This window comes from Gavialis gangeticus, unplaced genomic scaffold (genome assembly GCF_001723915.1).
Source record: "Gavialis gangeticus isolate Ggan-Ray unplaced genomic scaffold, GavGan_comp1, whole genome shotgun sequence".
In the NCBI taxonomy this organism is placed as follows: Eukaryota; Metazoa; Chordata; order Crocodylia; family Gavialidae; genus Gavialis; species Gavialis gangeticus.
The window spans coordinates 214,288,440-214,300,283 of record NW_017729032.1 but is presented as its reverse complement, the minus strand read 5'-3'; the positions used below and the strand labels follow the sequence as shown (position 1 = coordinate 214,300,283).

The following is an 11,844-nucleotide window of genomic DNA, read 5'->3' as shown; positions in this document are numbered from 1 at the left end:
CCCCCCCCCCCCAGCCTCAAGGGGCCACGCATCGCCTATGCATATGAGGAGAAGCTGAGGGAACTAGGCTTATTTAGTAGGGAGAAAAGAAGATGGAGGGGGGATTTAAATAGCAACCTTCAACTGCCTGAAGAGTGGTTCCAAAAAGGATGGAGCTAAACTGTTTTCAGTGGTGGCAGATGACAGAACAAGGAGCAACAGTCTCAAGTTACAGGGAAGTTTAGGTTAGATATTAGGAAAAACTATCTTACAAGGAGAGTAGTAAACGTTGGAACAGGTTACCCAGAGAGGTGGTGGAATCTCCATCCTTAAAGGTTTTTAAGACCAGGTAGACAAAGCCTTGGCTGGGATGATCTAGTTAGGGATGGTCTTGCTTTGAGCAGGGTATTCAATGAAATGACCTCCTGAAGTCCCTTCCAACCCTAATTTTCTCTGATTCTATGATCTGAGAAGTTTGTCTTTAAGCGTGTGGTCAATAAAGCTTAAGACTCTACTGCACCTCAACAAAACCAGTAATTTGAACAGTTGTTTGTGGGATAAGGGGGAGCTTGAGCAACTGTATCTGTAGTTTACTGACGGTTAGACTGCATGTATTCTCAAGTACTGGAAGCAAGGGTTGGCCAGTTGTTGTAACTTGATTCTTTAAACCTTAGATTTGCTTTCTGCTCTGTGAAGTTAGTTTACATGCCTCATTTTATTCTGAGATTGCATTAGGCCTGACAAAGGGTCTGACATTCCTTAAATTAGCCCTTTTAACTTAATTCATGAGCTAATTAATGGAGTTATTTTTTTCAATTATTTCAGATAATTATTTCCGTATCTAAAGAATAAGTTCTGCAATTTTGCAAAAGATGCATGGTGGTTAAATCATTGATTTTGGGGACCGTGACAGACATTCAGTTTAAGGCATCATGGGGTATAATCCATGATGCCAACAATCGCATCTCCTGCTAGGCATGGCAGGATGTGCAATTTTCAGACCAAGGGATTTGATCCGTAACGTGTGTTATTTTTCAGTGCAGGAGGAACCTGCTTAGTTGGGTGGCATACGTGGTTTTAAAGGTCCCAGTGCACAGGGATTCTGGGATTGGGCTGCTGGAATGGCTGTGTCCTGGGACCTGGAGTGTCAGGGTGCATCATGGTCATTCCCAGCTGGCCACACATTCAATTAAAAGCATGATACAAATGAGTCACAAAGTTGTTATGCATTAGAAGTGGAACAACTTTGTGGTTTAACTGTATTATTGCATCTTAAATTGACTATAGTACATGGCTAGGTTACTGTTTAAGGCACGATTAACCTGTTTATCGTGCTTCTAAATATAATGTGCATCAGAGACCTGAGTACCAGATAGTTTGGACCTTTTATGGAACTGTGACTTGACAGAGTTCCCATGAGCATAGAAGGGCATTGTGGTTAAGGCATGCCAATTTCTGGAGCCCAAAGCACATTAGCAAGTGATACAGCTAACGTTATGTCAGACTGTCTGGTCTGAATGCCTAGGTACCAGCTGAGTTGACTGGGAGTGGCTTTTGGCATGAGTTTAGAGCAGGGCTTCACACCCATTCCTCTGAAACCATAGTGAGACCACACCCTTCTAATATTCTAGAGCAGTGTTTCTCAACCCATGCCTTGCAACCCACAAGTGGGTGGCAAGAAGATTTTAAAGGGTCTTGGGGAGGTCTGAAGGACTCTGCAAGGCTGCATGGAGCCAGCACACAGCGCAGGGGCATAACGGGCACACAGCAGGGCAGCCTAAAGCAGCAGAAGAGGGAGGGAGGGAAGGGGCTGGAGGGGAATGGGGTAGGGAGACCAGGAGGGTGTGGGTTATGGCAAGCTGATAGTTATGCTAATGGGTCCCAGTGTGAAAAAGGTTGAGAACCACTGTTTTAGAGTAGTAGCGTTCAAGGTTTTGGCCCCATGGGCCAGATGAATGGTGTGGGCCTAGTCTATGGGTTGGATTGGGTCCTCTGCCACCCTTGGCCCAGCTCCACATGCTGGGATTGGGCCTGGGGCTCTGCTGCCCTTGCCCAGCCCTGTGCACTGGGATCAGCCCCAAGTCCCTGCCCAGCCCTGCATGCTAGAATTGGGCTTTAGGGCCCAGCACTTCCCCCACCTAGCCCTGCATGATTGGGCCCCATGCTGCCCTGCAGGGCCACAACCCACAGGGTTCCCCAAAGACCTTTGGGAAATCCCACAGGCCACATCTGGCCCACAGGCCAGGGAATCAGCACCCCTGTTCTAGGGCATGCCTGAATCTGTTTTCAAAGCACTTTTTATTTACTGGATGATGAGGGTAATTTTCAACTAGTAGCATATGGGTTCTCATGTTGTTTGCTAATATCCAAGTTGGATGGAGTACTTTTGTTGAATGCTTATGAGGTAAAGATGGGTGGAAGGGAATATACAGAGTGACTGTCCAGAGTGTGGGAAGGTCTTCCATTTTCAAGAAGTGATTTAATCTCAAAATTTATTTCAGTTTGGTGGGAAGGGAGGAAGTCTGCATGGGGTGAACACTGGGTTTGAATTTAATGTGTGCTTTGTCTAAGATGACTCAGAACCTTCAAAATTTATTTCATAAGTTAACTGATATTAAGCAGTCCCCATTTGAAGCTAGAGCCAATTGAAAACCCCTTCTTCTGAGTGTACTTGCTGGGCAGAAATTTGGCATAGAGCTGCTCTGTTATTCTTTAGGAATTCCAGGATGCTTGGCAAATCGAAGATATGATACACTTTAAGTACCTGTTGATCTTGTCTCAAAATCTGGACAATTTTGGGCTGCCATGTTGTGCAAGATAAATACTTCCTCCTTCCCCACTTTTCTTTTGTCTTTTTTGCTCTTATGACTGTAGTATTCTGTTCAGTTATGTGCTGTATGGTGTGTCTATTTTTCCACCAGTATAGCAGAGTGCCAATAATCTGCAGATTTTAGGGAGAGGAATTTGTGCAAAGGACATGCTGTGTAAGAGGAAATTTTTCCTGCAATATATCAAATTGTTCTGTGTTTACTAAGTAGAGCATGCTGTCATGTATGCTTAGTCAAATTTAAATGAACTGATAAAATCTTATGGTATTTGTCTTGAGCAGTTTGGAGCAAAAAGATATATGCAGCTTGTGTGTGTGTATGTTCCTTCTGAGTTAAAGTTCAAAGTAAACAAACCAAGTATGTGAATTTAGGGTGTGTGAATTACTCTGTTTGGATTGGTTGGTATACTTTCACAAAGTCCATCTTTTCAAGCAGGTCTTGATTCTATTTCTGTAAATATTGCTAAATTAATTTAAAATTTGAAGGATAAATTTCATAAATGGACCCTCCTTCAGTTTTGTAAAGTTTAGCTATGTTGTAAAAAAGATTCTCTCTTGGATTTAAGATTGTAATAACTTCTATACTCCAGGTGTCATATCCTTACAATTATTTTTCAGTAAGTGAATTGTTTTTACAAGATGAATTTTTCAGTATATATTTCAGGATGTAACTTAGTAGTCCATTCCATTTACATGAGACTGCTCTGAATCTTCATGGGCTTCATTACCTTCCAGGTGTAGCACATCTAGTGAAAGGGACCAACCTGTAAGAAGGATACTGGGGGGAGAGGGAGGAAATCCATATGGTTTCCCAAAGGCCAGTTAACCTAAGTTGAAGTGTGTTAACAGTAGATTATGCCAATCACATCAATGTGATAGTTCCTACCTTTTCATGCATATTTGAATCAGCTGTAAAAGTTAAATGTTAGTATTCAAATTCTTTAAACCCCAGAGTTAGCCATCCTTTGATCTGTACAGGAAATAAGTACATCCTGCATATGTTTTCTACCTAGTCTGCCTGCAGACTTGGCCAACTTGCACTGTGTTAGTTTACACGTGACTCTTGTTTTTGAAGGTTTTCTTCTGTCAAAAGAATGAGAAGCTTTTTTTAAGATAAATGAATTTATAGTATGTAGGATATGGATATAGCCTCTTTTGGAAAAGTGCCAATGTGCCTAGCTTCTGGATGTAAGCCTAAACTGAACCTGCCATGAAAACCTGGCTCCTATTCTCATTTTTCTAGAGCTGATTCTTCTCTAAACTACAGCAGATCTGGGGATAGTTTGGTAACAGGGTCTGTACATTAGTTAGTAAAATGAAGTTTACATATGGCATGGATATAAAACTAATATACTGTTGAATTAAAGTGCATTGTTTCATTTCTCTTGCTGCAAATCCAGGGCAGTTCTATGCTTATTACTAAGGAATCATCTTTCTTTCCAGTGGAAAGCAGTGAATTTTATTTTCCATAAATGGTTGGTCTACAGGCAGTATGTTTTTTATTTATTCCTTCTTTACCATCTCTCCCTCCCTGATCCTTTTTTCTTACAAGATTTATAGCAAGATGGTTTTCACAGATTTCATTCTAGGGAGAAGATACAGTAGTAATGATTATTACAGTAACGGTCTTCAAGGGTTGCCATACTCAGTGTCATTGTCCATTATTCTTGGGTCTGGACTCTGTTAACCCAAGGTTGTTTTTTTTTCTTTTTTGTCATTTCACACTTTGCTAACAAAGGGCAACTGAACACTCTCTCCGTTTTCAGCCCTTGAGAGCTGAGATCGTTTTCATTCCACTCAGTCCCTAGCCTGGTTACACCTAAAAACCAATGCTTCAGCTTTCATACCAAGTTTGTAGGTCACTGTTAATCTAACACAGTGCATTTGTGGAGTAAATTTTTGAATGCCTTATTTAATATTTCCTTGTAAAGTTTCTAGCACAAAGCTGTACATCCAGTAAGAATGTTGACTAATGTTGGAAACCATAACTTTGCTGTTACTCTCGCCCTTTATAGGCTCTTCAGAGTAACCTGAAATACTCTCTCTTGCCAAGGCGTTTGATTATCAGTAAGCGATTATCTCAGTGTTTACATCCAGCTTTACCTAGTGGAGTACATTTAAAGGCACTAGAAACATATGAAATAATCTTTAAAATTATTGGGACAAAATGGCTTGCCAAAGACTTGTTCCTGTACAGGTAAATAGTTCTTTAAAAACTCAGGCTTAATAAAATGTCTTAAATTGTTGTTTTCTTGTTTTACATGGTTGAACCTCTTTCTTTTAAAGCTCAGGCTTGTTTCCCCTGTTGGCAAATGCAGCAATGTCAGTGAGACCCGTTCTTCTTGGTCTGTATGAAAAGTATTTTCTTCCTCTGCAAAGGTCCCTGTTGCCAAGTCTTCAAGCCTTTATAACTGGACTACTGCCTGGATTGGAGGAGGGCTCAGAAATTTATGACAGGTGTGCTTGCAAATATTACTTTAAAACTTTAAAATAAATATTGGGTCACTTCCCATATGACTTGTAGAGGAACCCATTTCAGCAGACCTTATCCATAAAAAAAAGTACCTGAAACAAGGCTTCTGAGGGATGGGACCTGAAAGATACAAAAGTGGAAAGAGAGTTGAGATTGGATAAGATGCCTGTAGTATAGAAGGAACTGGAGGAAGGGAGGGATGAGAGCTCTAAAAAGAAACCACAAAATAGCTTTGTTAGAAGAAGGAAATCAAAAAACAGATTGCATGAGGCCATGTTAGTAATAATGCATAATAGAATAAATACAGCAAGGTGACACACCACTTCCCAAATTTGAATTGAATTCTTGACTATTGATAAACTCTTTTAAATCTTACAATTTAGGAGGAAGAGTACACTTAGTTCTGTGCATTTCAAGCTAATTTTCAGACTTTCCATAATAGATCGCTACCATGCGGTCCTGGTTGCATTGATAATTGTGCTATTTCTAACCCCTTAGTCACTGTTCTTTTGATTATGTAATGCTTGTACTTCAATTAATTCATAGTAGTTGTGACAGAACTATTTTGTGAAACCCCTTTTACAAGAATTGCACCATTCTTTCATTAAGTACATTATTGACCTTGACAGTGACTTAGCATGGGTTTGGTATATACAATTAAGTTTGCTTATTTGGTGTATTTTTTCTCTTCCCATTGTAATGATTTAATTTTCAAATCAATGGGAGTCTAAGTCTTTTGATTAAGTGTGTTCTGTTTAGCTTATTGGTTTGGGTTTGTTTGTTTGTTTTTGCAAAACAGTCTAGTCAACACTTCAGAAAAGCTTTAAAGAGTTACCATCAGTTGCCATAAGTGGGCAAGGACAAGTTGTATTTGTTCATTAGTGGTAAATAACTTTCAGCGTTAAATTCAGAGCTAATATACCTTTATAAGGTAAGATACCTTTTCTACCACTGTTGCACAAATATGTGAACATTTCATTAGGCAGAATGATATTGGCACGCTTTCATTCTGATACCACTTCTTTTATTCAGATCCAAATCTGTATCTTATAATTGAAATTTTAAAAGGTTTCTACATCCTCAAAACTGACCGCAGCTAAAAGTAATGAGTAAACAGTAGTTTTCAATCTTATACAAATCCCCAAATACCCTGCCAACCTATGTGGCTGTATAATCACACTTTCTTAATTTTTTTATTTATTTATTTTTCCTCCTCTTTAGCAAACAGGGGATCACTTGCCACTGTGAAATATTTTGTAATGAAACACTGAAATTAAGCAATATTACAAGGTGTTGTGAAATGCACAAAACCAGAGAAAATATTTTTTATGTAGCTTCTCAGTTATAATAATCTTTGTGATGTTAGAATGGTAGATGAAACTCTTTCAAGCAAGTTATTCTTAATTTATTTTTTAATTCAGATGCATCATGGGCAGGGTCTAACCTAAACACTTTTTTAAATACTCCCACCGTTGGTTTAGCATCTCCATCATTCCTGGTAGAGGCCATATTATGTATCGGGCATGAACATTCATAAAAGTTCACATTAAAAAAAAATATATAAAGTTTTGAAGGCATAACACAAAAGGAAAAAATCCTTCATAAGACAAAGAAAAATAAATAATCCCCCAAGCAATCTTCCCTGCTTTCTCAGTTTCAGATGCAGCTTTTCCCTTCTCAAATAATAGAATACAAAAATCTAATTTTAGAGGAGGTAAATCAGGGAAGGTCTGTTGAAATCAAACTGTTTTAACTGTAGAGGTTACTAGGAAAGGTCACTCTGAAAAATGGACACACAAATATATGAGATCACACACAGCCATTTTATCACGTACAAAGCATATCTGCTCAATTCACAAGTACAATAAAAATGGGATAGCTTCCAGCTGCCAGCTTAGTAAACTGATCCTAGAATCTGAAAGTCAGTTTAAGTGCTTTCTGTCTCAGTAATAAAGATTTTGGCATAAAAATTTAGTTAATAATTCTATTTATGCATGAGTAGAATTAGAAAGCAACTCACATACTGATGGCTGTATTGAGTTGTGCAAAAGTAATGATATATTAAAAAACCCATTCTGGCATGCATTCAGAGTTAGATTTATTTTATTGACTAAAATCTTTTCACTTTTGACAGTCACATGATAGAGTAGAATAAAGCATTAAATTCCTTATGCAGTATTAACTGAAGACCAAGTTAAAGATGAAGGAGGCTTTCATGCTTCTTGGAGTAAGAAGTAATAGTGTGGTGAGAAAAAATACCACAAGTCACTCAAATATTTAGATATTTAAAGTGCATTTCTGAGTCTTCCTATTCTAGGTGTTGAGCCTGATCATTTAGCATGTACCACTAATTTGTAGACTATGAAAATTTCATATCAAGCAATATTTATATTGTATTTGAGCTACTGTGCAAACATTGAAAGACATGGACATGTGTGAAGTCACTTGTTTCATGTGAAATATACAAAATAAGGATAAAAGAAATGCTTTGATAGTCAGAATGGATAACATTATCCTAATTCTGCAAAAGTCATCAAATGGTATAGGTAGAAATTCTTCCACCTCAGCTGGTTTAGAACTGCTATATTAGTGAGTATAAGCATATTACTTAAGGAGTTATTTTGGGGAAGTCCCCACAAAGTAGATGGAATATTTTGTTTTATTGTGTACAGTGGTAAAAAATAAATAAATACTTGAATTGTAAAACAGAACGTTGTGGCAAAATCAACATGGAAAGGGCAATGCTAAGTATGAAAGCAAAAGGGAGAGGATATATTAAAAACTCTGTTACCTACAATCCAGAAATATTGGTTCTATTACATTTGAATTGTATTATACAATTGTGTGGTAGTAGTTAATGGATTAACAAAATAAAATTTGCTTCTCATGCAATATTTCTTACAGGACTGATGCTTTGCTGGTGAAGCTGTCTTTATTAATAGGAAAAGAAATGTTTTATGCTGCTCTCTGGGGCAGTGTCCTGGCCAGCCCTTCAGTAAGGCTACCGGCTTCTCTCTTTGTTGTCAATCATATCAACAGAGAGTTGTCTGGAAAACAGCAGAAGTACATGCTGGGGACTGATTATAAGCTCACAGTAAGTTCATTACACCCCTAGTGGGATAGTCTTTGCTACCATAATACTAAGAAATCCCTGTCTTTCTTGGTACAACTTAACTGCAAAAGGCTTTTCAAAGGTGAGAAAAATTACTTCAGGAGATAAGGTTATGGACAATCTCAGCTACAGTTATAACAGTGGAACATGCCTCTACATGCTGACCAAAAATTGTAAGAATGACCATAGCACCTGCAGAATTTTTTCCCAGGTGTAAGACTTTTCTAGGTAATTTAAAATAAGGAATGAATGGGATGGGGTTTTTTTTGTTTGAGTAAACCTAATTTAACCCTCTTTATTCTTGCATTGCAGTCATGACCCAAAGCTCCAGTCACTGCTGGGGCCCTATTGTGTTAGATACTGTACAAACAATTGGAAACAAGCATCATCAGATTATGCACATTTAAAAAATGATGATGGTGAGGAGAAGTGATGCTGATTTACCAGCACATTCTTATGCTTAGTGAAGTGATTATTCTCTGCAAACAGGATAACTCCCTACCTGTTGTCCAGAAGTGCTTAGGTAAGGGAGGTGAGAATCTTTATATTTCTCAGCTCCAAAAAAGGAAGACATAAAACGAAAAATAGAAAATAGGTAGGAAAGAGGTGTACAAGTGAGAACTGTCCAAGAGTGACATGTCCTTTGTAATTTGTAACTTAATGCCCAACAGCCCAAGCTTCTGAAGTTACAATAGACTGCTGTTTCTTTTGAAATCACAAGTACATAATACAGTCTTAAGAAACTGACTTGGCCTAAACCAGAAAAGATGAGAAATTAAAAATAAAGCCAATGTGCCCTCCTTTATTTTGTTGCCTTTTGTGTTTAAGGATAGAATGTCAAAATTTTTCACTGTATGTCAGATATTATAATTAAGATTTTTAATACAGCAAAAGCTGTGTTAACCAGTACTTCACTAGCCGGAAAACTCTATTAACTGGCATCTGAGGGACATGGCAAAAGTGAAACCAGAAGTACCACTTCTGGGGGACTTCCCGTTTCACCACCACGAGCTGAGTTTTTTTTCACCACCTTTTCAGCCTATGACCCAGGGCAAAACAGCCTGTGTGAGGCAAAGCAGCCTGTGCAGGGCCCCTCTCCCTCTTCCCCAGCACACTGACGCTGGGAAGTGCACCAGACAGCGCACGTTTGATTAACCAGAATATTTGATTAACCGGCATCCCCCATTCCCAGGGGATGCCAGATAATAGAGCTTTTACTGTACATACAAAGGTGTTCTTTTGCAGTACTTGGAGCCTTGTCAGTGTTTAAAACAGCACCACAAAACCCTGCCTCGGCAAACCTGAGAAAAAGCTCCCCTCCATTTTGTGTCTTTTGCCTAAATGGAAACAAATTGCATCCCTCTCCCTCTCTCCCTTTCCCTCTCCTTCTCCCTCTATTACTAGAATAATAGAATGACAGACCAATACCTGCATCTTCTGAATCTTTCTGATGTCTAACACTGTCACTGCTTATACTTACATTCCAGAGTTCAGCAAACCCAAGTATGCTGTCACATATATATGAAAAATTGTTAGAAACTGTTCAGGGTCTCTTCCTGTTAGAAGGACAATCATTTTAAACATTCATATTTTCATGCTTTTCAAATAAGGTACTGATTTTGTTTCTGTTTAAAATACTTCAAATATTTGATAGCTGTTAACAAGCCTTGTAACTTGGGTAATGAGAAAAATGTTAAGTAAAATAACATTGTCCTTTTTTTCTTCATACTACAGGTAAAAGCATTGTGTGTGGCAGTATTGGATTCAAATGTTCTTGTGCAAAGAAACACGTTAGAAGTGGTTCTCTTCTTTTTCCCATTTTATACTTCTTTGGTAAGAGAATCCTTTGAATGCTAAGATAACTGCATTTTATTGGGGGAAGCTCTTTATAAAAAACTACACTATCTAGACATTTCTCTAAAACTGTGCCAGGTTTTTTTCACCCTCTAGGGACAATCAAAATCTATCTGAGTTTTGCCATTGACTTCAGCAGAATTCTCAGCTAATTTTCCTTCTACAAAGAGCCCAAACATTAGCGATGGGACATTGTTTTTAATTGCACGCTTACCTTCTGCTACAACATGAAGTATTCAGGCCTGGGTAACTAAATGTTTTTCTACATAGAAGTCAAGTATTCAGGGTTGTCTGGACTAAACTAAAATATTTACAAAGAGCCTATGAAAACATGTATTTAGTGCGTGAATCAGTAGATTCACCATCTAATCTGTCTCCTGACAGATTCTAAGTTACAAATCCCATAATGGTAATGGGTTGTCCTTATTTTCCTTTATTACACTAGCACTCTTAGCATAGCTTTCCAGTTTGTGCCTGAAATTTTTTTCTATAACCTTTAGAAATTAGCAAGTGCGATCTCTTTCAGAGAGATCATACAGCTACATTTGCCCTTTTTAATTTTTTCTTCTTTTGTGTAGGACTGCAATGAAAGTGCTGTTCCACTGCTCAGGTCTGACATAGTTCATATCCTATCAGCAGCTACTCACACACTCTTGAGAAGAGACATGTCCCTAAATAGAAGATTATACGCATGGTTATTAGGTACAGTGACTTTTGGTTTACACCACTAATTGTATTTTTCCATGTTTAAAAAAAAAGTCATACTTTCCAGAAATCATAAAATCATGACAAAATAGAAAATCCTACTTCATTTTGCTCATCAGTGACAGCATTTTTATATTTGAATGCTCCATCATGCAAGTATTACTTTTTCTGTTAATAAACTGTAGTTAATTCTGTCATCTTAAATTGTAACGTGTCTGGTAAATTTCTCATATACCAACTTGGAATTAATTCTCAGTTTGTTTCCTAACTAATTCAAGGGATAATTTTACCCAGATAAGATACACCCCTCTTCTTGCACCAGAAATGTACGTTCTTTTTGGTCTTTAAAACTTGACTTGCATTCCATAAAACTTGAGTATCTGCAGTGATGCTCTGCTGATGTATTTTTCAGACTGGGTCATGTGAGCCATGCTCAGATGATTTGCGAGTTGGCTTCAGGTTTTGAGCATGAGAACAAAATCGATATAGCTAAGCCAGTTAAAATGGGAAAAGTGATATTCAGTAGGGGTGTGCAAAGTGGGTCGTATTCGATTTGGATTCGGCCTGATTTGGGGGACAGTGATTCAGTTAATTGGTCCAGGTCATTGTCCCAACTCGATTCAGCCAAAGCATTAAATCTTCAGATTCAGATGATTCGGAGATTCAGCGATTCGGTCATAGACACAGCTTTAAATGTTTTTTCTACATACCTCAATGTACCAGGTGGCTCGTGAACGCTGAGATGGTGGGGTGAATGGAGCGTCCCATAGGAGCACAGCCCCCCCCCGCCCCTGTGTGCTTGGCAGTGGACCCCCCTCCCACACCTCGCTCTACAATCAGCCATGGGGAGACCTCGGGTGCCCCCCCAAACTCAGGAGCCACCAGTCGCAGAGG

General features: G+C 38.5%; 1 protein-coding gene across 3 annotated transcripts in view; it reads left to right on the top strand.

The window, feature by feature from the left end:
* DOPEY2 (dopey family member 2) overlaps positions 1–11,844 on the top strand; it is a 97,158-nt gene that overhangs the window by 20,392 nt on the left and 64,922 nt on the right. For all 3 annotated transcript variants that reach the window (XM_019525014.1, XM_019525015.1, XM_019525013.1), the window contains exons 3-7: positions 4,822–5,003; positions 5,093–5,263; positions 8,184–8,373; positions 10,126–10,224; positions 10,824–10,947. In XM_019525014.1, the coding sequence (XP_019380559.1) occupies positions 4,822–5,003; positions 5,093–5,263; positions 8,184–8,373; positions 10,126–10,224; positions 10,824–10,947 (766 nt within the window). The remainder of the gene's footprint in view (positions 1–4,821; positions 5,004–5,092; positions 5,264–8,183; positions 8,374–10,125; positions 10,225–10,823; positions 10,948–11,844) is intronic.